The sequence below is a fragment of the Rhinopithecus bieti genome, unplaced genomic scaffold (assembly GCF_001698545.2).
Source record: "Rhinopithecus bieti isolate Rb0 unplaced genomic scaffold, ASM169854v2 scaffold_9581, whole genome shotgun sequence".
In the NCBI taxonomy this organism is placed as follows: domain Eukaryota; kingdom Metazoa; phylum Chordata; class Mammalia; order Primates; family Cercopithecidae; genus Rhinopithecus; species Rhinopithecus bieti.
In genome coordinates this window covers 1,442,174-1,467,940 of record NW_016806413.1, presented here as the reverse complement: position 1 = coordinate 1,467,940, position 25,767 = coordinate 1,442,174, and the positions used below count along the sequence as shown (strand labels likewise).

Here is a 25,767-nt window from a genome sequence, read left to right as displayed (position 1 = left end):
GTAGAGGGGCGCTGCTGAAAAGATACCTGAAAATGTGGAAGTGACTTTGGAACTGAGTAATAGGCAGAGGTTGGAACAGTTTGGAGGGTTCAGAAAAAGATAAGAAAATGTGGGAAAGTTTGGAACTTTCTAGAGACTTGTTGAATGGCTTTGCCCAAAATGCTGATAGTAATATGGACAATAAAGTCCAGGCTGAGGTGGTCTCAGATAGAGATGAAGAACTTGTTGGGAAGTGGAGCAAAGATGACTCTTGTTGTGTTTTAGCAAAGAGACTGGTGGCATTTTGCCCCCGCTGTAGAGATCTGTGGAATTTTGAACTTGAGAGAGGTGATTTAGGGTATCTGGTGGAAGAAATGTCTAAGCAGCAAAGCATTCAAGAGGTAACTTCAGTGCTATTTAAGGCATTCAGTTTTAATAAGGAAGCAGAGCATAAAAGTTCGGAAAGTCTTCAACCTGACAATGCAGTATAAAAGAAAAATCTATTTTCTGAGGAGAAATTGAAGCCAGCTGCAGAAATTTGCATAAGTAATGAGGAGCCGAATGTTAATCCCCAAGACAATGGGGAAATGTCTCCAGAGCATATCAAGGGTCTTTATGGCAGCCCCTCCCATCACAGGCCCAGAGGCTTAGGAGGGGAAAAAATGGTTTTGAGGGCTAGGTCCAGGGTACCCATGCTGTGTGCAGTCTAGGGACTTGGTGCCCTGCATCCCAGTCACTTCAGCTATGGCTGAAAGGGGCCAATGTAGAGCTCGGGCCATGGTTTCAAAGAGTGCAAGCCTCAAGCCTTGGCAGCTTCCACATGGTGTTGAGCCTGCAAGTGCACAGAAGTCAATAACTGAGGTTTGGGAACCTCAGCCTAGATTTCAGAGGATGTATGGCAATGCCTGGATGCCCAGGCAGAAGTTTGCTGCAGGGGCGGGGCTCTCATGGAGAACCTCTGCTAGAGCAGTGTGGAAGGGAAATGTGGGGTTGGAGCCCCAACACAGAGTCCCTACTGGGGCACTGCCTAGTGAAGCTGTGAGAAGAGGGCTACTGTCCTCCAGACCCCAAAATGGTAGATCCACTGACAGCCTGCACTGTGCACCTGGAAAAGCTGCAGACCACAGACTCAACGCTCACCCATGAAAGCAGCCAGGAGGGAGGCTGTATCCTGCAAAGCCACAAGGGCAGAGCTGTCCAAGACCATGAGGACCCACCTCTTGTTTCAGCATGACCTGGACGTCAGACATGGAGTCAAAGAAGATCATTTTGGAGCTTTAAGATTTGACTGCCCCATTGGATTTTAGACTTGCATGGGGCCTACAATCCCTTTGTTTTTACCAATTTCTCGCATTTGAAATGGTTGTATTTACTCAATACCTGTGCCCCCATTGTGTCTAGGAAGCAACTAGCTTGCTTTTGATTTTACAGGCTCATAGGCAGAAGTGACTTGCCTTGTCTCAGATGAGACTTTGGACTGTGGACTTTTGGGTTAATGCTGAAATGAGTTAAGACTTTGGGGGACAGCTGGGAAGGCATGATTGGTTTTGAAATGTGAGGACATGAGATTTAGAGGGGCCAGGGGTGGAATGATATGGTTTGGCTCGTGTCCCCACCTAGATCTCATCTTGAATTGTACTCCCGTAATTCCCACATGTTGTGGGAGGGACCTGGTGGGAGATAATTTGAATCATGGGGGTGGTTTTCCCTATACTGTTCTCATGGTAGTAAGTCTTACCAGACCTGATGATTTTGTCAGGGGTTTCTGCTTTTGCATCATCATCATTTCTCTGTTGCCACTGCCATGTAAGAAGTGCCTTTCACCTCCCGCCATGATTCTGAGGCCTCCCCAGCCATGTGGAACTGTAAGTCCAATTAAACCTCTTTTTCTTCCCAGTCTCAGGTATGTCTTTATCAGCAGCATGAAAACAGACTAATACACCTACATTAAAGGGTAGAGAAGAGGCCGTGCTGGTTCATCCATATAACTCATGGGATCATTAGGAGGTTCTTAAGGTTGGGTGCAGTGGCTCATGCCTGTAATCACAGCACTTTGCTGGGTGAAAGCGGGAAGATCACCTGAGGTCAGGAGTTTGAGACCAGCCTGGCCAACATGGTGAAGCCTGTCTCTACTAAAAATACAAAAATTAGCCAGGTGTGGTTGGGCACACCTGTAATCCCAGCTATTCAGGAGGCTGAGGCATGAGAATCGCTTGAACCTGGGAGATGGAGGTTGCAGTGAGCCAAGATCATGCCACTGCACTTTGGCCTGGGCAGTAGACCAAGACTCTGTCTCAAAAAAAAAAAAAAAAAAAAAGTTCTTAGGAAGCCTGAGGCTAGGAGAGAATTGACCAGCAGGTGGCTGAGTTCCACCTTTCTCATTTTATCATAAGCACGTTTAAAGCCAAGAAACAGCCTTGTGAACCCCCCAAACAGAACAGTAAGCTGTGGGGTTGGGTGTTGTTTGTAGGCTCCCCAGGATTGGCTGAGGATGCCTTGATGTGGCACTGATTAGACATGATCCCAGAGACCACACAGATGTGAACAGGACTTCCCTCTTTCCTGGGGAACAGAAGTCCATGAGAGGCTGGGTCTGAAGGGCAGGGCGTTGGTAAAGGAGACAGGTTTGGCAGCAGCCTGGAGGGCTGTAGGTGCTTTGCCCTGTGGCTTTAACATCAGATCCCCAAGTATCCCTGACTTGGGGGAGGAGCTGCCAACACAAAGTCCAGACAAGGCAGGGCATATAGGTGGAAGCAGAAATGCCAATCAGGGTGAGTGACAGGGATGAACCAAAGTTGGGTTCAATATTCTGGACCAGGGTGACTGGAGGAATCAAAGCATTCTAGAGTTAGAAGTGGCCTTAGAAGATTTAATCTTGTGCCCAGGACTAGGTATTGTGCTTCAGTGTCCCTGATGCCTCCTCCACCTCAAACTTGTGGCCTCTTGAAGGAAAGCAAAAGAGGAGACAAACACTATCTAGGAAGCCCTGGGGTCCACCAGACTCCTCAGCAGCCCCTCTCCTGACTGTGGATCCCAGGAGAACCCAGTCTCATGGCCTAGCTGAGTAGCAGAGCACTGTGGAAAGGCTGTATGATTGCTGCCCTGCCTCTTGCTGCTCTGTGACCTTGGGCTCGTGACTTCACCTTGCTGGGCCTTCTCCTCTCACCAGTAAGCTGAAGATAAGCTTTGCTGCTAGGATATTAGAGGATGACATGAGATAATGTTTGTAAAACACAGGGCACTTGCCTGACATCTACTTCCTCCTTGCCATCTGGAAGCCTCCAGTATAACACCTGCCTGAAGTCACTGCTGAAGTACAACGTGTCTCTGACAATTAAATGTAACAGACATAATTTCTAGGGCACCCACTGTGTTGGACAATGTGAGGCAGATGGACCAAGTACAAGACATGGGCCCCTACCTCTGAAAAAAGTGGCATCTTGGTTAAGTAAAAGACATGCAAGCACAAGCTTTTTAAATAATGAAACTAATACAGCTACATGCAGAAGAATTATGAATCAAAAGGACTATTGGGATTTAGAAGGAGAGCTTAGCAGAGTTGGAGGGCTTCCTGGAGAAAATGGGCTCTGTGATAGACTTTGAAGTGCTGGTAAGACATGGAAGGTGGGCAGCTTTTGCTGTGAGTTGCCCAGGAACAATGGCATCAGCAAGGTGTGGGAAGGAGTGGATTCAGAGCCCTACTGGAATAGAGTTCTGAGGTCATGGGTGAAGTGGGCGGAGAGAAGTGTGAAGAGTTAAGGAGGGCCAGGCAGTGGACTGGAAGTGCCACACCACCAGCAAAAGGATTCTGTTCTAAGAGCCAACCAAGTCTGGAGGCACAGATTTCAGAGCGACTGAGTCACATGATGTAAAAGGACTGGTGGAATAGAGGGGGATGTTGGATGGGAGGAGAATCTAGAACAATCAGGGTGAGTGACAGGGATGAAATGAAGTTAGGTCCAATGTTCTGGGCCTGAGTGACTGGAGAAATCAAAGCGTTCTAGAGCTGAAAGTGACCTTAGAAGATGTAATCTTGTATAGCCATTCAGAATAGATTAATGCCCTTCCTGGGTCCATGGCAAGTTCTTCCTCTCTTAGTTCTCTCAAGAGCTGGTTGTTGGAAACAGCCTAGCACCACCCCTTCCCCTGCCATTCTCTTGCTTCCTCTTTTGCCATGTGATTTCTGTACGTACAGGCTCCCCTTTGTCTTCTGCCATGAGGGGAAGTAGCCTGAGGCCCTTATCAGTTGCAGATGCTGGGTTTCATGCTTCCTGTACAGCCTGCAGAACCATGAGCCAAATAAACCTCTTGTCTTCTTAAATTCCTCATGCTTATGTATTCCTTTATAGCAACATAAATGGACTAAGACTGTACCCTCCCTATGGGGCAGTGTGCAGAGAAAAAAGACCAGAAGACCAGAGACTGAACCTTGAGTCCTGAGAACAGGATCCAGGAGAAGGGGCAGTCAGAGGTGGGATGCACCCCAGATGTGGTCATGGTGATCAAGGACGCAGTGGTGAAGGTGGTCAGTACTGTCCAAGGGCATGACCTGCACAGCTCTGATCTCCCCAGCCCCACTGAAGCCTATTACAGATGGCTGCAAATTCTTTGACACCTCTCCCACTGAGGTGGGGTCGGGGGATCTTTGCTTCCTCCATGTAAATCTGAGTAGGTTCTGTGACTAATGCCCCCATAGAATAGAATGGAAGTTTAGCTGGGCGTGGTAGTGCATGGCTGCAGTCCCAGCTACTCAGGAGGCTGAAGTGGGAGGATCGCTTTAAGCCCAGGAGTTCAAGGTTGCAGTGAGCTATGATCCTACCGCTACACTCCAGCTGGGTCAACAGAGTGAGACCCTGTCTCAAAAACACAAAACACAAAAAACAAACAAACAAAACAAAACAAAAAAAGGAATAGAATGGAAGTAATGTCATGCCAGTGTCCAGGTCCAGCCTCTGAGAGACTGGCTGTTCTGACCTTTAGAATCTGGGAGCACTCAGTTGTGGAACCCAGCCACCATGTTGTGAAGAAACTCTGTGCAGTAGTCCAAGTGACCAGGAGTCAAAGCTCCCAGTCAACAGCCAGCACTAACTTGTCAGCTGTGTCAAAGAGTCCACTTGAAAGAGGATTCTAATTGTGCTGCCCAAGCTGAGACCACATGGAGCAGAGATATACAGTCCCTGCTGAGCCCTGCTCTAATTACAGATCTGTGAGCAAACTACTAATTGTTAACTAAATTTTGGGTTGGCTCATTACACAGCATCTGGTTTTCTCAGTGGATTCAATCCAGTGTGCTTGGGTCTCCCCTCCAAGTGCATTGCAGATGGTGGGAGCCATGGGAACTTTCCTCTCTCACTGGCCCCCCTTTACTTTTGTTCTGGTGGCTCGTGACCCGCATGGGGCTTTGAGATCAACTGTGGTCAGTGATTAGGGTGGGCCTGGGCCTCTATGGGGGTTAGGTATTGGGAAAGGTCACACAGGGTGGGGCCCATGTTGCCCCCACAGGAACAGAACAGAACAAGCCCTGGCCTCTCAGCTACCCCTTGGCAATAGCTTCCATTCCTTCTACTTGCATACAGGGAGACTTGAAAATCAGTGGTGGCAAGACTCCAAGACTATTATTTTTATTTCCGGACAAAAACATCTGCTTCACACACAGAGCGGCATCACATGAAGAGGAAAGAGCCTGTATCCCAAAGCCCAGCTTTCCGCACTATCCACAAATGAAGACAGCATCTGCTGAGCCCACGCTGAGCCTGTCACAGTCAACAACTGGGAAACTGGGGCCTCTACTGAACCAGGGGACAAGTAGCCGAAGCACTTGAACAGCTTGATACTTGTTTTTTGGTACATTTGTTTATTTAAAAAAGCATAGGAAATGAATAAAATGCCACTAAAAAGTATCTGCAATGAATAAATTATTTCCAGTGAAGCACTGCAGATCCACACACACCAGTCCTCTAACGTTTACCAAGGCCATGTCTGGTGGGCTTGTGCTTGTCTTAGCTGATTCTTCTTTGAGACCTTTCCCTTCTGTGCAATGACCACAGCATTGGAGACCAGTCCTGCATGCGCTGGCCTTCCATGTAGGCATGGCAGACCACACGGATGGGCACTGGGCTGGCATGTAGTAGGCTTCAACAAACGCACTTCACTGTTTCCAGTGACCCTGAAATGTTTTATATAAGTAGGGCCTGGGCTTTAAAGAAAAGAGCCAGGGTTCCTCAGGCTGGGCCCCTTCACTGAGGCACAGCTTCAGAAAATACTGGTCTCAGGAGCCAGCAACTTGTCCAGGAGTTTTCAGCCCTCAGTTGAAGGAAAATGGCCATGTGATGTCCTTGCAGGCAACAGTGATGTCGGTGATGGTGACAAGTAGCCAGCCCAAAGAAGGCCAACCCCACCTTGGGTGGAATGCAGGGCATCTAGTCCTGCTCGGAAGGGGCTAGGAGGCTGGGGAAAGTCGAGAATGGAGGGCCAGGGCTCCACACAGTGAATTCAAATAAGGACTCTTTGGTGTGGGAAGGAAGCTGCAGCCCTCCTTTGGCCCTTTATGGAGGGTCAGCACCTGGGCTCACAAAGACAAGGGTCACTGGGCAGGAACCAGACTTTCAGAAGGGAAAGGTGCTATAGGCAACGCCAAGGGCATCATTTAAATACCCTGCCCTCTGGGAAGTGTTCAAGAGGTCTTGCAGTACACACCATTTAGAAGATTATAAAATTCCTTTCATTCATGCCATGTGAACAAGTTGAGGCGGTGCGTTTCCAAGGTGAATTCATTGAATACAATGAAGTACATTTATTTTTTGAAGGAAGTTTTTGCCACAGAAATGTTGAACTTGGGACTGTGCTGACAAGCTATAGCACAATCTCTCTCCTTCCAGATTGGAGCAGGGGTGGCAAAGCAAAAGTCCACAGGCACTGGGCAGATAATTGGTGTAAATGAGGGTGTGGGGCAGGATGTGGTGGCTCACATCTGTAATCCCAGCACTTTGGGAGGCCAAGGCAGGAGCCCAGGGGTTTGAGACCAGCCTGGGCAACATGGTGAAACCCCGTCTCTACCAAAATTACAAAATTAGTTGGGCATGGTGGTTTGCGCCTGTGATCCCAGCTACTTGGGAGGCTGAAGTGGGAGAATCACTTGAGCCCAGGAGGCAGAGGTTGCAGTGAGCTGAGATTGCGCCACTGCACTACCCCCTAGGCAACAGAATGAGACCCTGTCTCAAATTAAAGAAAAAAGAGGAATGTGAGCACACATTGGTCTCATGGTCTACTCACCTGATCAGACATTAATGCCAGTGGTTCCTTTTCATTACAAGAAATGCAACCTGCAGGGGCATTGATCAGTAGAACTCAGCCTCACTGTGGGAGGTGATAGGGAGTAGTGCGGGCTGTGGTGACCTGGTGAAGTAGACACCCAATCTAAAGGCAGAGCTGGTGCCCAGCTCCAGCCAGTTGTTGCTGGGTGAGAATGTGAGCCCCAGAATGGCCAGTTCTTCTGATCTGGATTGTTATGGGAAATTTTTAATTTTAAGTGTTAGATTCTGCAAGATAAACAGAACATCCCTGTGGGTCAGATCATTTTGTAGCCTCTCCTGTGGGAGTCAGTGGCAGGAAGGTGTGGCAGGCAGAATAACAGCACCCCAAAGATGTCCTGGTCCTAATCCCCATCTGTGGCTATGTTGTCTTGCATGGTAAAAGGCTCTTCCAGTGTGAGGAAGGATCTTGAGATGGAGAGATTATCCTGGATCTTCCTGGTGGGCTTTGTAAGTCAAAGAGGGAAATGGGAGGGTCAGTGACACAGTGAAGACATGTGAGAAAAGCTTGACCAGCCACTGGAGCCTGGGAATGCAGCCAGTTTCTAGAAGCTGGAAACGGCAAGGAACCGGCTTCTCCCTAGAGCCTTCAGAAGGAGCACAGCTCTGCTGACACCTTGATTTTCATTCAGGGACATCCATTTTAGAATTCTGATCCCCAGGACTATAAGATAATGTGTTGTTTTTAAGTTACCAAGTAATGGGTTGCAGTGGCAACAGACAACTAATGCAGGGGGCCACTGTCTGGTATATATTTAAACATTTTAGAGGACGAGAATATTCTCTAAATTTTTCTTTAAATGTCAAAGTATTGCTGCAGCTGGGAGAACCGCACATGGAAACTTAAAGAAATTTCTCTAATTGCTAGGACTACAGGACAATGGGATTCAAGATGAATTTCCACAATGGGATAACCACAAGCCGACCTAGAGAATCAGGAAGTCTCTTATCAAAGCAGATATGTGTCAATGCTGCTCAAACACACACACCCTTTTCTGGCTGAACAGATTATAAATTATTCCCACCTCCCGGGGGACTGGCACACGTTTATCTAGTGGTTGGCAGAAGTCACAATGAAGACATCCAAACCAGTTAGCATGAGTTGTTACTAAGTCAGGTGAAAAAAGCTAGGTGGTTATACATTTGATCTCTTAAATGCACAGGACCACCAAATAAATAATAACAAAAAGGCACATTGTCATTTTCATCCTGGGGACCCCAGTGAGAGTAGGGATCTCAGGTAGGCTCCTTGGAATTGGAACTGTTGTCCTGAAGAGGGCAAGCCTCTGTTTAACACTCTGAATCCAGGGCTTGCTGCAACCCTATGCTAGGTGACTCAGGCCTCTCTCTTCTCATTACAGGCTGGCTAACCACACAGCCTGAGTTGAGAAGGACATGAGCTGTCATGACTGTATCCAGATGAGAATTCATCATTTTCAATGTCTTGCGCTTAGAATGAGTCCACTGAGCAATGTGAAGTTGGTGGTGTCCAGGAAAATCTCCTGCTGTTCCTTCTGTATAATTCCTCTTCTTTAGGATTTCTGGTTAGGAACACGAACGGGTGTCTCAGTGCCCTGCTTTATGAAACTCAGCAAATTCCCTGGAAGGGATCAAGTTATTCTGCTGGCTCCACAGGCTCCTGAGTGTTCAGCAAGGGAATGTCTGTGTCCTTGCTGTTTACATCCCCATTGTTGGGGTGGGAGAAGGTGTACAGTTCACTCTCGGACTCAGGAGGAGAGCAAGGAGGCAGCTCCTCAGCGCCTAACTTTGCAGTTGGGGCCCTGGAGCATACGGTGGGTGGGGAGGGAGGGCAGACCCCCATGGTGCCCTGGAATGGCCGGTAGGTGTCCACCTCGGGCTGCAGGAAGGACCCGCCGGAATCCTGTAGCAGATGCCCATACACCATGGTATCCTCGATGACTGCATATACGTGGGAATCATTGTCCTTTCGCCCTTTCTGAAACTTTTTTGGCTGTCTTGGCATCTCGGTATTGATGTTGCCATTATAGACACCCACGGCGGGGCCCTTGTTTGTCTTCTTTTTCCTATTTGGAAAAGGAACAAGACAAGTCAGAAAGGAAAGAATCTCAGATGGGTACCATTGCTATGGCCCTGCTAGAGCTTGGATTCTTTAGGGTTCTGACCATGTCTTCCCCAAATCCCTCAAATTGCTCAGCATTTGAAACTGAAACTCTGTCCTCAGTGAACATTTAGAAGGGACCTGATTTTGTCTCCAGTTTTCCAAGTGGAAACAGAGATCACAGGTGGCAGAAGAGTGGTTTAGAGAGGGCACCTCTAACACTATCTGTGCTCAATTCATTTTTGATAGATATGTGGTATCAATGGTGGAAACATCTGACAATCCCTTTCCCCTCCTTTCTACCAGAAATAGGCAGTGTCCCAGCCCATCTCAACCACATCAGGCTCAGTCATGCCCAGGTCAACTTTCCCACAATCTTAGCACTTTCTCGTAGCTCATGCTTTCTCTCTCTTTTGCCTGGGAAAAGCTCTGACCATCTAGATTCTAAATGGTGACACAAGAGACTCAGGAGTCCAGGTTGTATCATAGTTTTCAGCATGAGTTGGGGAGAGGAAAACTCAGCATTAGCAGCGAGACCCAGTGCCTCAGCAGTCACCCCCAACAAAGGAAAGAGCTAAAAAGAAGACAAAATTCAGGCTGCAATGCCAGAGTTCTTCAGTAACACCATTAGCATTTGGATTTTAATGTTCTTTGGTACTTGGACCTGCACGGGCATTAGCGCTTGCTGCCACAGAAAACAAAGCTTTGCTCTCCATCTTCAAGAACCAAACAGCAAGGAATGCTGACTTTTTAGCTGAGCAGTGATGCAAACGGAGGACATTAGCTCAATTAGCGTAATGGACCATATAAGGCACAGGCTGGCAGTTCATGGTTGTGGACAGGCTCTCTGTAGTTTGCTGAGATAAAAATAAACCTGGTACCTTTAGCTTGTAACACTAAGCCCCTGGCCAGGATGATGGGTTCCTAAGGCTCCTGCCTGAAGCTCTGTAATGTTTGTCCCCACTAAAACTCTTCTCATGCTGTCCTGAAACCAACTGTTTATTTGCCTGTCTCTTCAGTCCCCCCACCCCCATAGAAGAGATTGTCTTGTTCATCACTGTCCCCAGTACCTCAATGAATCCTAGTGCCCAGGAGACACTCAGGAGGTACCCGCTTAGAGAACAAGTTGGATAGCATTGTCTCTCCTCATTCTCACTATACAACCTGTCCGTCCTCCTACACCAGCTTGGGCATGGATAGGTCTTATGCAAACCTGCCAGCCAGCAGCCTCACACAAGCAAGGCCTGTAGCAAGGCTGGGCTGATGATTCTCAGGCTTAAACTGGAGCTATTTCAAGATGAGGCAAGTGCTGGATCTCTTTCCATGTCCAATTCCCTGCTGATAAGGAAGCTGGGGCCCAGTGCTAATGCCACGCTTCCCTAACTGGGTGGGCTATTCCATGCACCCCAGATGGGAAAATTCCCTGAGAGAAATAGTAACATGATGCTTCCTTAAAAGCAGTCCTTTTTCCCCATGTGTTATGGGTATAGCCACTTCTCACGGAGAAAAGACCTCCTGCAAGCCAGTCCTTCCTCATCAGCACAGACATCTGTAGACACTCTTATTATAGACCAGGAATTTCAGTTGTTTGCTCAGGTCCACAGTTAATTTTTAAAAAAGAATTTTTTGGCCAGGCATGGTGGCTCAAGCCTGTAATCCCAGCACTTTGGGAGGCCGAGGTGGGCAAATCACAAGGTCAAGAGATTGAGACCATCCTCGTCAACATGGTGAAACGCCGTCTCTACTAAAAACACACACACACACACACAAACAAAAATTAGCTGGGCATGGTGGCAGGTGCCTGTAATCCCAGCTACTTGGGAGGCTGAGGCAGGGGAATCGCTTGAACCCAGGAGGCGGAGGTTGCAGTGAGCTGAGATCGTGCCACTGCACTCCAGCCTGGCGACAGAGTGAGACTCTGTCTTAAAAAAAAAAAAAAATTTTTTTTGAGGTTGGCTTTTTGGAAAGTGAAATCATGCTAAGGAAAATAACTCTCTCTCCCATGACTTTAGTCAGAAATATGAGCAGAGTTTATACAGTTTGGTGGCAGCATGGACTCTGTTTAAAAAGGTCAACGTTTTCCTTTTATAAAATAGAAGCTTGGCCTGGTGTGGTGGTTCATGCCTGTAATCCCAACACTTTGGGAGGCCAAGGCAGGTGGATCACTTGAGGTCAGAAGTTCAAGACTAACCTGGTCAACAAGGTGAAATCCTGTCTCTACAAAAAAATACAAAAAAATTAGCTGGGCGTGGTGGTGTGTGCCTATAGTCCCAGCTACTTGGGAGGCTGAGGAAGGAGAATCATTTGAACCCAGGAGGTAGAGGCTGTAGTGAACTGAGATTGCGCCACTGGCCACAGAGCTTATAATAAATTATATATGTATATATAATAAAATATAATAAATAAAACAGAAGTTGTCCTCCTGAGGGGATGGAAAGAGAGACTGAAGCAGTTAACTGGGCCTTCCTTCCTCTTGGCCACAGGCCTGGCGTCTGTAATATACCTGCAGCCCAATAGACAAGGATAAAGCAGTTTGCTTAAGAAACTGCAGGAGAACAAGCTGGGACAACACACATTCATTCTCCTTAAGGGGACGGAGGGAGTGGTTTCAGAGGCACAGTCTGGCAGAGCCTAGTGAGCATTTTCTTGCCAAGATCACCCCTGCTTGATCAATCTACTGAGCAAACAGCACACTGCTCGCAGGGGACTTGTGCTGAGGCAGCTGCACCATGAACTACAGGTGAAAATGTCACGTGTTTTTTATCCCCGCCTCACCTCCAGGCATGGGATTTCTTTTTCCCCTGAAAGCATGACTCACATCTGGCAATACTGTTTAACATTGATCTTTGGGGGAAAAAATGGGAAGCAAGAAAACAAAGTCAATAATTAACAATCCACCCAGTCTGTGTGATCTGAGGAGGCGTCAAATCAGATAAAGAGAGTAAGAGATTCCACCTACTTCTTTTTCACACAGCAAATGATGAGTCCGAGGGCAGACAGCAGTAAGGCTCCACCTCCCACCACTGTGATGAGGATGACAGTCAAGTCTGTGAGCAGAGACATAAAGAGACAGATGAAGAGGCAGCTGGGGTTAGCTCTACAATGAACTTGAGGCATCTCCAAAAGCAGCTGTCATCTTTCCGAAGGTGGAACGCCACACATGTGGCTCCTTGTGTGCATTTGGGGCTCCTCACATCACGAAGTGCTTATTTCCTGTCCTTTTGGATCTGGGTCAGCCAATAGAAGGCAACTGTGCCAGTTCTGGGCCTAACTTTTAAGAGAATGTCAGCTTGCACTCTCTCTCAGAGAGAAAGCCAGCTACTATGTAAGAAGTCTGACTCTGCTGAGACCACCATGCTGTGAGGAAGCCCAAGCTAGCCATGTACAGACCCCACTGGGGAAAAAACCAATCCAGTGAGAACCAAAGGCCCTAGACATATGTCTCCAGTTGAATTCTCCAAGCCATCCTCTCTATTTGTTCAAGGCTTCTGGTTGGGGCCCCAGATATCCTGGAGCACAGATAAGACACACTGCTATGCCCTGTCTGAATTCCTGATCCACAAATTGTGGGTAAACAAAATGGCTATTGCCTAAGCCACCAAATTTTGTGGTAGTTCGTTTATAGCAATTAACAACTGAAACAAACTAAGGGACCTACCAGATCGACTCCAAAGGCTACTCCTGGCCTACACTAGGTGTGTTCCACCGATTGCCACAGTCTGTCTTGGAGAAGAGAAGAGCAGAGGAAGATAGGAGAAAGCAGGGAGTCAAAAGTCAGAAGTGAGGCAGCTAAAGGGAGGGTTGTTTCCTTTGTGCTGTCCTTTTCCTGCAGCTTCACAAACGAAAAAGAAAATAAATCAGAGGGGGAACCCTGTACCAAAAAGAGATTTAGAATGTCTTGCTTGTTCACCAAGAGAGCAAAAGGTGAGATCCAAAGGAAAGAGGAATGGAAAGAAATGACAGAAAGTGAATCTAAGAGACGAAAAAAACCCAGGAGGTAACCTGTGAGTGTGGAGAGGTTTTCACTTGTGGCATTTGGCTCCCACCAGTTCTTTTGAGGCTAACCAGTTGTGCGGCTTGGATGGACCCTCAATCACACTGACCCCCAGAAAGGAAAAGGGAAAAAAGCAGCCTCCACGGTCCCTTCTGGTTCTGACACTGTGATGCTCTGTGCCTTCACCGAGTAAAGGGCAGACACGGCCCCACCACAGCCTGTCTTGACACACCTGCATTCCCTTGCTTGATACCCTTCAGTGGTGCCCACGACTTTGAGGAACAAAGGCAAACTCATCATCCTGGCTCCAAGGCCTCCCATGGAGGGTATTTCATGGATTCCAACATTTCACTGAGACGAAATAAAAAACCATGTACCTGTCAGACTTTTCAGGTACATGTGTTTAATTCACAACACTGAATCCCATGATACTTTTATGAGGTGGCTATTATCTACTCTCTGTGGATGAGGAAGACCACAGGTGTGGAGAGACTTCCCCTATGCAAAAGAGAGATGAATGGTAAAGGATGATGGCAGATTGACTAAAAAAAATCTAGGCTGGCCAAAAGAATGCAGTCAAAGGGATGGCGTGAGTTCCTAACCTAAAAGCATCAAAAGACCTTATAGGCCTCCTCCAGTCTCTTGTGGATCTCTCTGCCTCTGCCATGAAAACAGCCCAGGCTGAAGGATAAGAGACCATGTAGTATCAAGCCAAGTAATCTCAGTTGTCTCAGATGATCTTAGCTGAGCCTCAGCTTTTTGAAAGCACCAAGCTAAGATCAGCAAAGTCCTCTAGCCAACCTGTAGCTGCCAGCAGGTGCATGAATGACAGAGCCCAGATAAGTCCAGCTCAGACCAAAATTGGGCCCGGCCAACACTGGAGCAATAACAGATGGCTGCTATTAAGCCACTATGTTCTGGGATGGTTTGTTACTCAGCACTATTGATGCAATAGCTGACTGATACATGGACAGTCAGGACTCAATCTGTGTTTCTGACTTGTCTCCAGGCTTGCTCCCTATCCTCCAGCTGACAATTTTCTGTTTATCACCATCCCCAAAGACCCTGAAGGCCCTTACCCACAGTCCTTGGGGTAAGTGTCACCCAGAAGAGCAGGTCTAGCTGCTTGCCATTCGCGGGGCTGCAGTTAGAGATGTTGACCCAGAAGCTGTGATGGTGGAAGCTCGGCTTGGGGAGCGCATCCTCGTCTAGACTGAAGATCTCCTCAGCCCGGGTCCGCTGCTCCTGGATGATCATGAATGCACGCCCTGTCTGGCATACCACACCGGTCCGCTCCTTAAAGAAAGTCAGGCAGGCCACCTGGTCTCTGGGCACGCTGATGTTCCAGGACACCGAGGTGAGGGATGGTAGGCCCCGATCCCAGTTGGGGGTCCTCAGGTAGACCTTGCTTTTTGTGTCGGGGGTCACCGTGAAAACGCCTTCCTCTGCAGGAAAGGGAGGGAGATCCAGACAGATGTTTCATTCAGTCAACATGGAGAGGAAAGGGAGCGGTGGGGGAGATGAAGTCCAACTGTCCAGACTGGTGCTGTCTAACAACTTTCTGCGATGATGGAAATCTTCTGGATCTGCACCGTCTGATAGGGTAGCCACCAGCTACAAGAACTGCATTTTAAATTTGTTTCATGTTAATGTATTATTATTAGTTATTTTTGAGATGGAGTCTCACTCTCTTGCCCAGGCTAGAGTGCAGTGGCACAATCTCAGCTCACTGCAACCTCCACCTCTCAGGTTCAAGCAATTCTCCAGCCTCAGCCTCCTGAGTAGCTAAGACTACAGGCATGAGCCACCATGCCCGGCTAATTTTATGTACTTTTAGTAGAGATGGGGTTTCACCATGTTGGCCAGGCTGGTCTCGAACTCCTGAGCTCAAGTGATCTGCCTGCCTTGGCCTCCCAAACAGCTGGGATTACAGGCATGAGCCACTGTGCCCAGCCTCATATTAATTTAAATTCAAATAGTTACATGTGGCTAGCACCACTATATTGGTCAGTGCTGGATCAGTCTCAGAGTAGGTACTCAGGACTTTTGAAAAAAAACAAAACAGGCAAACAAAAACCAGGCTAGTTTCCCAAACTGGTGGTTATCTCAGCTTCCCTTCAGAAATGCTCTCAACGTAGCTACTACGTTCATCTATTGCCTTGCTCCAGGGTGGGGCTGGTATAGACTGATTTGTGTTTCAGAGATTAAAATATCTTCAGGTTCTGGGAAGAGTTCTAGAACTGCAAAGCTGAAAGAGCTCCTGACATGTCAACTAATCCCTTCCTTACCTTCAGGAGAGATAAAACCCACACATTCCACACTGATGAGAATGTGTCTTATTTGCAAAGACTCCTTGGAAGGAGTTTCTCTGGTAACCTTGGAGATATCAGGCAGCCTGGACCCACTTTGACCTTATGACCAAAGATTCTTCTCCCTCCCACTCACACCTCAGAGAATAAGAGTATGAAATAAACATCAAACGAAGGTCTTGGTCAATTTTAAAATGGCCTCTAACTTAACGTGCTTGGAGCAACTTGTAATGGTGACTGTGACTTTTAAAGTCAACCATGTAGAAGTCACGTTGTGAGCCATTTGGACCTCATTTATTGCCTCAGAACATGGAGACCACATGCCAGCCTCCCAGGAGGGTCGCATCTGCTCAGCCGTGCTGCTGGACTCTGGCTCTGGAGACTCACCTCCCTCCCAACGCTCCTCCTCCTGGGCTCTCTGCACTGCATTCTGAATTGTAAAAGCAGAGTCATAAAAATGTCTGCCTAAGGATTTTTATGTCACTACCTTAAAAATCCGGGACTGGGGAATATTTGGCTATTTCTCATTTATGTCCTGCCTGCTTCCAAAAAAGACTCAAACCTGATTATGTGTTTTGCTGCCTACCAACCATCGCCTCCCACTGTCAGAAACATTTTTTATTTCTAATCTCAGGAATTTTCCATGCTAGGTTAATGGTAAAGTCAGGATTAGGACTCACTATCTTTCAAATTTCTTGTGCAAGGACCAGCATACTGAGCTATTCCTTCTCTCCAAACTCGTAACTTAATTAAGGTGATCACAAAACTAAAATAAAATGAACACTTAAACTAAGGGGGCATGGAGATAGGGGAGACCCCCCTTACCTTTGAAATAAGGTATAAAGGACACCGTCAGGCCCTGCCTGGAGGCCTCTTGTCGGAAGCTGGGGGCAAAGGTGCGAAGGGTCACCGAGATGTTCTGCTTCACCTGGATCTGCTCGATAGAGCCTCCCGGGCAGAAAGAGCCGAAGTACAGGTCCTGGCTGGGTATGGCACTGGCTACGAGGTAGCTGAAGCTGGTGTTGCACGGCTTCTCATGCGTATGCTGCTGCAGCTTCTGGGCTGGCAACAGCACCAGGCTGAGCCTGTCTTTGGGCACCAGCAACTTCCAGGAGAAGTCATGCAGCTCCACAGGCAGGTGGAGGATGTCACTGGGCACCTGGAGTGAGTAGGACTTCCTTTGGCAGTACCGGTGGTCTGTGCAGCCTGGAAGAAGTGGGGCATGCTAGCCATGGACACAGGAGACCAGAAGTGCACCCTCCCCAGCTCTCCCATCAGCCCGAGGTTGGGGGTCTGCATGCTGCCCTGCGTTTCCCTTCCATCTCTCTTTTCCCACCTTGCCCTCCACTTCCGGCTCCTCTGTGTACCTTTTCTAGCGGTCCCTCTGCTCTCTCACATTCTTACTGTTTACTAAGCTGGCAAACAAACTTCTGGGTAGTACTCAGGGTCAAAATTTCCTCTCCTTTTTTGCTTAAGTTCTTCCTTCTGTGTATCTGTGTCTTAGATGCTAAGTGTCATGGGGCAGGGCACAGGTTTCACTCCACCCAAACATGTTGCCCAGGAGGCAGTTCTGGGCAGTGGTTGGAGCTGTGAGTGGTGTTGGGGAGATGTCAGTTCGTCTTCTGACTCTGCCACTTCCTAACAGGGTGTTCTCGGGCAGGTTACTTTGCCTCTTGTGGCCTTAGTTCCTGCATTTGTAGAGATGCTAAGAGCACATATCAGAAGTCACAGCAGCCCAGCAGGGAGGTGGCTCTTGGTTTACTGGCCTTCAGTCATCAAACATTTTTTTTTTTTTTTTTCTGAGACGGAGTCTGGCTCTGTTGCCCAGGCTAGAGTGAAGTTGTGCAATCTTGGCTCACTGCAACCTCCACCTCCCAGGTTCAAGCGACTCTCCTGCCTCAGCCTCCCGAGTAGCTGGGTTTACAGGCATCCACCACCATGCCCGGCTAATTTTTTGTATTTTTAGTTGAGATTGGGTTTCGCCATGTTGGGCAGGTTGGTCTGGAACTCCTGACCTCAGGTTATCTGCCTGCCTTGGCCTCCCAAAGTGCTGGGATTACAGGCATGAGCCACTGAGCCTGGCTGATCAAACATTTTTTAAGTGACTAGTGCATGTCCAGCACCGGTAGGGGCTACCTGGATGAAAAACAGAACGAGCCAAAGTTCTTGACCTCAGGAATCGCAGTCTTGTTGAGAGAGGACAAGAGGGACAGTAGTATGGAAGTGGGGCGTGTTGGGTGGGGGGATGGGGATGGAGAAGAGGCTGGGGGGAATCTTGAGCAAAGAGGAGAGGATCTCACAAGAGGAAGATTGGAAGGCTGGGCAGAGAGAGAGACATAAGCCTGAAAATGGGGCAGTGTGACACATTTCTGAGGGCCGCAGGCTCCACCTGAGGCTGGTTCCAAAGGGATGTATTGACACTCACTCTGCTTGCCTCTTGGTCACCCTTGCTCACCTGCACTGTGGGTGGTTTTTTTTTTTTTTTTTGAGTCTTACTCTGTTGCCCATGCTAGAGTGCAGTGGTGCAATCTCGGCTCACTGCAACCTCTGCCTCCCAGGTTCAGGTGATTCTCCTGCTTCAGCCTCCTGAGCAGCTGAGATTACAGGCGCCTGCCACTACGCCCAGCTAATTTTTGTATTTTTAGTAGAGAAGGGGTTTCACCATGTTGGCCAGCTGGTCTTGAACTCCTGACCTCAAGTGATCCACCAGCCTCAGCCTCCCAAAGTGCTGGGATTACAGGCGCGAGCCATCGTGCCCGGCCAGATGGGCCTTTTTGATCATATGATTTACAGTGTACCGAGGGAACCCCACTAAGGCAAGGCAGGGAGAGAAGAGCTGTCCACAGCCCGGGACGAATGCACTAATTCAGGGGCGTACTTATGTTTTTTTCCACATTCATCCACAGACGTGTCAGATTATCACAAAGGAAGGAGATTTTGTGTTTGGAGCCAGATGTCAGGGTGAGGTTGGTGCTGCAGGTCCGAGATTCTAGACACACGAAACAGCCAGGGACAAACTTGCGGCTCTGTTTGACGGGCCGTGGCTCGATGGTAAGTGACGTGGCTCGCTCATTACTCAAGTCAACCACGTAGATTTTATCTGAAACCACAAACAGAAAACAGGTATGAAGCATGGATCAGCAGCAACCACAGGAAATGGCTAAAATTGGTAGAAAACCTCTCCTGAGGAAGAAAATGGCATATCAGATCATGGATGGATAATGCTGGAAAAACGTATTATTAAGGCAACATTACAATAACTATAAAATAAAATTAAAAAGAAAAATAATGGACTTCACTGCAATAAAAACAAAGAGAAAATCATCATAAATGTGGAATAAACACAAACTATAAAAGTGAAAAAAAGATTAAAATATCTGTCTGATGATAGGTGCTACAAATAAGGTTAAAGGACAAGGGACACATCGGGAGAAAGTGTTTGCAATATAGAAGGACTGAGCAGCTCTTGGAAAAGGAGACATAAATGACCAAATATTTAAAATATAGAAAGTTCTTAATGTCACTTGTAATCAGAAAATGCAAGTTAAAACAAAGTGTTACTGTATCGTACTCCTCAGATCTGGGGGAAATGTAGATGTCTGGCAATACTGAAAGCCGGGGAGGCTACAGGAAACAGGCCCTTTTGTACCCGGCCGGTGGGAGCCTGGAACAGCCTGTTACAGAAACATAGGAATTAGTAAAAGAACGAACTCTTGTCCCTTCTGGGAACCAAACAGTGTGACATGGCCACGTGTGCCCACGTTTAACTGCAGCACTGTGATTGTGGAAAACGAGACCACCTTATACTGGAATAGAGAAACTATGGGGACATTCACAAATGGAATATTACGCAGCTGTTAAAAAGAATGAGGGAGGCCAGGCACAGTGGTTCACAGTTGTAATCCTAGTACTTTGGGAGGCTGAGGCGGGCGGATCACCTGAGGTCAGGAGTTCAAGATCAGCCTGGGTAACATGTTGAAACCCCATCTCTACTAAAAATACAAAAATTAGCCAGGTGTGGTGGCACATGCCTGTAATCCCAGCTACTTGGGAGGCTGAGACAGGAGAATCGCTTGAACCCAGGAGGCGGAGGTTGCTGTGAGCCGGGATTGAGCCACTGCACTCCAGCCTAGTGACAGAGTAAGACTCTGTCTCAAAAAAAAAAAAAAAAAAAAAAGAGGGAGATTTGAAAACCTAAATATAATATTGAGCAAAACAGCAAGTTGTAGATAATATGTAGAGTATGATACAATGCAGATGGTAAAATCTCTCTGTGAAACAAAAATAGCTATTTATGTGTACAGACTTATGTATGCAGGTGAAGAGAAAAAAACATCTGGAGAGAAATATGACAAATCTGTGACTGTGGTTACCCCAGGTGGGGAGCCTGGGAGTGAAGACAGACTGGGTTGTCAAGGAGGATTTTAGCTTTGCCTATAATATTTAAATTTCTAACAAGAACATATTTACCTATTTCTTGTATCATTTGGAAAACTGCCAGATTATTGGTCATTTAGGTGATTTCTATAATTTTGCCATTAGAAATAAATGAATAGTGCCAGGCATGGTGGCTCACACCTGTAATCCCAGCACTTTGAGAGGCTGAGGCAGGTGGATTGCTTGAGGTCAGGAGTTGCAGACCAGTCTGGCCAACATGGTGAAACCTTGTCTCTACTAAAATATAAAAATTAGCCAGGCATGGTTGCGGGCGCCTGTAATCCCAGCTACTTGGGAGGCTGAGGCACAAGAATCAGTTGAACCCAGGAGGTGGAGGTTGCAGTGAGCCGGGATCACGCCATTTCACTCCAGCCTGGGCAACAGAGCAAGACTCTGTCTAAGAAAAAATAAAAGAAAGAAAGAAAAGAAAAGGAAAAGAAAGAAAGAAAGAAAAAAGAATAGGGATACCTTTTCAACTCTTTAGAATAGATTACCAGCTTGGTTTATAAAAGAGTCATTTCACTTTTTAATGTTATCCCTAGAAAGCTCTATATCACAGATGCCTGGGGATCAACTTCTACTGAGTTGCTTTTGAATTTCATTCATTCTTTTGTTAAAAAAAAAAATAATGCATCAGATTAGGAAGGCACCTGTGCAAAGCGGTGCTAACTTTGCAATTCAAGGGTGTTGGCAATATCACCCATCAGCGTCAGTGAAGGAGTTCAATTCTAGCTGAGAAAGCTCTGTTTCCAAAGAGGCCTACTAAACTTCCTTCTTCCTTGTAACAGGAACCATATAATTGATGGAATCGCTCCTTTTGAACTGGCTGCAGGGAAGCTCGGTGTCATATTAAAAGCACAATTAGGAAAATGTTTTATGGCTGTCATATCTGTTAATTACCTGCTGTAGTTCTTACTATTTTCCATGTAAATTTTGACATCATACCCAATAGTGCTTTAATTAGAGAGATGCCATGACTACAGCTGAAGTATATATTCTAATGCTGCTAACTTAAAATATAATTCGATTTAGAAAATAGTCAGCTTTTCAATCACCTAGCCCCACATCTAGCTCATTTCTACTGTCTTTCAAAACTCACCTTCAGTGTTACCTCCAGGACACCTCCCCACCCCAAAACTGTGTTAGGAGCCCCTCTGCTTCTGCAGTCCCAGCTTACCTTTACCAAGGCCCAGCCACACAATGCAGTAGTCTCTCCACCCGCTCTTCCCTCATTTCCATCTTACCAAAGCCATGCATGCACATACTTTAAAGCAGAGATACTCAGCCTTTATTATTATTATTATTATTTTGGGGGACAAAGTCCCACCCTGTCACCCAGACTGGAGTGTGGTGGCTTGATCATGGCTCACTGCGGCCTCAACCTCCCAGGTTCAAGTGATTCTCCTGCTTTAGCCTCCTCTCTGTGAAACAAAACAGCTATTTATATGTACAGACTTATGTATGCAGATGGAGAGGAAAAAGGTCTGGAGAGAAATATGACAAATCCGTGACTGTGGTTACCCCAGGGGAGGAGCCTGGGATAACCACAATAAAACACGCTCTGTTCCACTGCTGCCTATGGATCTTTCAGTTTCAGGCTTCCTACTCAGGAAGATGTGGATTTCTCCTCCTTACCCCACAACCCCTCCATACCCCACACCCCCACAACACAGCACAGACTAGCGAACACTCACACCACACAATTCCCATTCCCATTTCCCCATCTTCCTGATAGCGTCATATTTTCAGCTAGATCTTCATTCTGTGTTTGTGTAATCGTGACTATGTAATAATACTAACAGTGTTTAGGTAGTCATACTATATTGCATACTATAATTATTTTTCCTCTCTGCATAAAATTTTGTGTTCCCTGGAGTGAATTATTGTCATTTTAATCATTTCCTTAGTTTCTATGTACTTATCAGTAATTTGATACTCAAACTCTCTCCCACTTGAATAAATCACCTTTCAATAAATTTGAAAACATTAGGTACGTCCTCAACTTCTGAAGAAATCTCTCCAGAGCCTTTTCAACGCTCTAATCTAAAGGGGCTGCTCTTGACGCCTGGTGCCCAGGTGTGGTCCTCGATCTCTCTCACTGTCATTGTGGGATTCCCTTTGCTTCTCCCTTGGACTAGATCCTGGACTTCCTGGATCCATCTTTTCTTTCTTTTTTTAAAAAAATTTTACTTTCTTTTAGGTGGATTACAGCCTTCAGGTGCTTCTTGAGAAAGGATATATGGGAGTCAAATTTTTAGATCTTGTAGGTCTAAAAATGTCTTTATTCCACCTTCACACTTAATTGTTTGGCTTGGTATAAAATTCTAGGTTGGAAATAATATTCCTTCAAAACTTTGAAGATCTTGCTCCATTGTTTGTAATTCTCAGTGTTGCTGATAAAGTTTATTGCCATGTGGTTTCTTCTTCCTCTGTATAAAACTTTTTTACCTCTTCTCTAGAAGCTTGTGGGGTCTCTGTGTCCCTGATATTCGGAAATTTTACAAAACTGTGCCTTAGTGTGGGTCTGCTTACATCCATTGCGTTTGGTGGTCCCTTCCAGTTGGCAACTGATATCCATCAGTCCTGGCAAATGTTCCTGAAATACTTGGTGATGATTCCCTTCCTTCTATTTTTTCTGTCTAAAACTCCAACTATTTGGATATTGGGCCTCCTTGACTGGTCCTTGAGTTTTATATTTTCTCTTCCTTTCTATCTTGTTGGCTTTTTCTTCACTCCACTTTCTAGGAGATATCCTCATCTTTATCTTTCAGCCCTTTTGACTCTTTCATTTCCGCTAACATATTTTTAATCTCCAAGAGTTCCTTGGAGATTTGAACTCTTGGAGATTAAAAAGGAGCTTTCTCCTGCAAGCCCTTTTAAAAAATTACAACCTGTTCCTTTTACATAAATGCAGCATCTCTTCTTATTAACTTGAGAGTCTTGATAGCTGATTTTGTTTTAGTTTTTTCTCCCCCTATAGTCTCTGTTTCCTGCAAGTGGCTTTTCTTCTATTCGTTTGTTTTAGTCTTTGTATTTTTCATTAGCCTTCATCAGATGTCTGGGGATCTATACACTGCTCTTATTTAAAGTGAGGCACTAATGCTATTTGGAATAGCTCTGCTTGTTGACTGGGCTTCTCAATAGAGTGATATGGCCAGATTGCTTCCTGGGGAGCCCAGAACATCAATATCTTTGGGTCTTTTCTCTTAGGTTGGTCAGATGCCCTCAGAGAAGAAGTCATTCTCTACCCAAGGGAAGAAACATACCCATGGGTACCAGGGGTGAAGGATGAAGCCTCATGCTCAGTACTTCAATTTTACTCAATCCCCCGTGATCAGCTTAGTACCTCCACCTTCCATGTGACTGGGGTCTTTGGTTCAGGGACTCTCATCTCAGGAAAAGGAACTTCTCTCTCCTGTCAGCTAAGGGAAGAACAGTCGTTTGGCTGCTTGTTGTCAAGGAGACCATCTGGGACTCCAGTGGCTCTTCCCACCTTAGCCCCACATTTGCCACCAGTTCTGGAGGAGACTTGCTGCCAATTCTTGAGGCTTTTGCAGGATAAAGCAGATTTCTTCTTGGTTTTTCCCACTGCTGCCCTTTCACGTCTGCTGGCTCAGTTATCACCTTTCTACTTTATGAAATGTTATATTGTTTCCTTTCCATTTCTCTTTTTCCTTGAATTTTATGCTTTTAAAAATATAAAAAAAAACTGTACCTTAAACATGTTTTAAAATGCTTTAAAAATGTTCTAAGAAAACCCATTATTGTAGGGTGTATGAAGGGGGTAAAGCCATCTTTAATGGGAAGTCATGGTTTTCCTTTTACTTGTTCATCTTTCCCACCAGAATGTGAACTACATGGCTCCACATAACTGGTATATGGTAGAGGATCAATTACAATGTTAGGCTGTTCATCCTCATGATATGCTTGAGAGGGAGTGTGTAAATCAGCTGAGGCTAAATTATGCTGCAACAACAAATGATCCCCAAATCAGAACGGTTAGAATAACAATGGTTTATTTCTTGTTCACTTTACATACTCATTGTGAGTTGGCTGCAGCTCTGGCTTACGTCTTCTGAATTCCAGATCCAAGTTGAAGAAGCCTCTATTTGTGACACAGCAGTCTTGTGACAGAGTTTGAAAACGTGAACCACATCATGAGTGCTGAGGCTTCTCTCAGAAGTGGCAGGCTCACCTCTGTTCACATCTCATTGGCCAAAGCAAACTCACCTGGCCAAGGCTGTGATCAATGCAGTATCAAGTCTAATCCTCCCTCAGGAGGGGTGGTGAATATTTTAGAACAAAAATGCAATCTAGCATACTAGGCATTATCACTACCATTTCGCAGACAGAGAAACTAAGGCGAGGAAGTGGTGAGACTGGCATTGAAGTCGACATCTTCCTGATTACAAAGCCTGTGCTCTTTCTACGATGCTCACTGCTTCCTTAGACCCAACTGCCTCTCCTCTAGCCTGGTGGCTGCACTGAGGAGACAAGAAATTGTGTGGGCCCTGGGACTGGCTTCATGCAGCTCACTTATAGATGACACACTCATGGAAAAACTCTGCCAACTGCCATCCAGTTTCAAGACGATAGTGAAGCTGTTCCTTGATGTGCTGTAGAAGTGTATTAAATGTGGTCATGTGCCGGGTGCAGTGGTTCATGTCTGTAATCCTAGCACTTTGAGAGGCTGAGGTGGGCAGAACCTGAGGTCAGGAGTTTGAGATTAGCCTGGCCAACATGGAGAAACCCCGTCTCTACCAAAAATACAAAATCAGCCGGGCGTGGTGGCTCATGCCTGTAGTCCCAGCTACTCAGGAGGCTGAGGCAGGAGAATCACTTGAACCTGGGAGGCGGAGGTTGCAGTGAGCTGAGACCACGCCATTGCACTTCAGCCTGGGTGACAGAGCGAGACTCCATCTCAAAAAAAAGAAAAAAAATGTGGTGATGCTTGCTTTTGTTCAACAACCGTTCATCAAATATGTACAGAGGGCCTGTTTCTACTTTCAACACTATGCTCCAGTGTTGGTACACACAATAAATAGACTTTTCCTTAGAGAAGGTTGCAATTTAAATTTGCATTAGGTAATACTGTTTTTATTATCTTAATTTTTTTTTTTTTTTGAGATGGAGTCTTGCTCTGTCACCCAGGCTGGGGTGCAGTAGCGCGATCTCGGCTCACTGCAACCTCTGCCTCCCAGGTTCAAGTGACCCCCCGCCTCAGCCTCCCGAGTAGCTGTGATTAGAGGCACTCGCCATCATGCCTGGCTAAGTTTTGTACTTTTGTAGAGACAGGGTTTCACCATGTTGGCCAGGTTGGCTTTGAACTCCTGACTTCAGGTGATCCGCCGCCTCGGCCTCCCACAGTGCTGGGATTACAGGCATGAGCCACCATGCCTGGCATATCTTCATTTTATAAAATACAAATTTAAAGCTTAGAAAGGTTAAGTAATTTGCCCAAACTTACACAGCTAGCTAGTGGGTAGTACCCAACATCCAAACATACCATCTTAACCTTTCCTTTCAATATCTTCCCTTGATTTAAAAAAAAAAAAACTATTTGCTGTGCATAGTGGCTCATGCCTGTAATCCCAGCACTTTGGGAGGCTGAGGTAGGCAGATCACTTGAGGTTAGGAATTCGGGACCAACCTGGCCAG

The 25,767-nt window shown here is 46.5% G+C and overlaps 1 protein-coding gene and 1 long non-coding RNA gene across 2 annotated transcripts in view; one reads left to right on the top strand and one right to left on the bottom strand.

Annotated features, from left to right (window-relative positions):
- LOC108532301 (uncharacterized) overlaps positions 1 to 6,997 on the top strand; it is a 15,813-nt gene extending 8,816 nt beyond the window's left edge. The window contains exon 3 of the long non-coding RNA XR_001886407.1: positions 5,556 to 6,997. This is a non-coding gene — a long non-coding RNA (uncharacterized LOC108532301). The remainder of the gene's footprint in view (positions 1 to 5,555) is intronic.
- The window catches only part of CDCP1 (CUB domain containing protein 1), a 68,864-nt gene continuing 48,913 nt past the window's right edge, over positions 5,817 to 25,767 (bottom strand). Inside the window, exons 5-9 of the mRNA XM_017876262.1 lie at positions 18,551 to 18,772; positions 16,498 to 16,878; positions 14,443 to 14,808; positions 12,329 to 12,416; positions 5,817 to 9,334 (exon numbers count right to left, since the gene is read on the bottom strand). Of these exons, the coding sequence (XP_017731751.1) occupies positions 8,905 to 9,334; positions 12,329 to 12,416; positions 14,443 to 14,808; positions 16,498 to 16,878; positions 18,551 to 18,772 (1,487 nt within the window). The 3' untranslated portion in view covers positions 5,817 to 8,904. The remainder of the gene's footprint in view (positions 9,335 to 12,328; positions 12,417 to 14,442; positions 14,809 to 16,497; positions 16,879 to 18,550; positions 18,773 to 25,767) is intronic.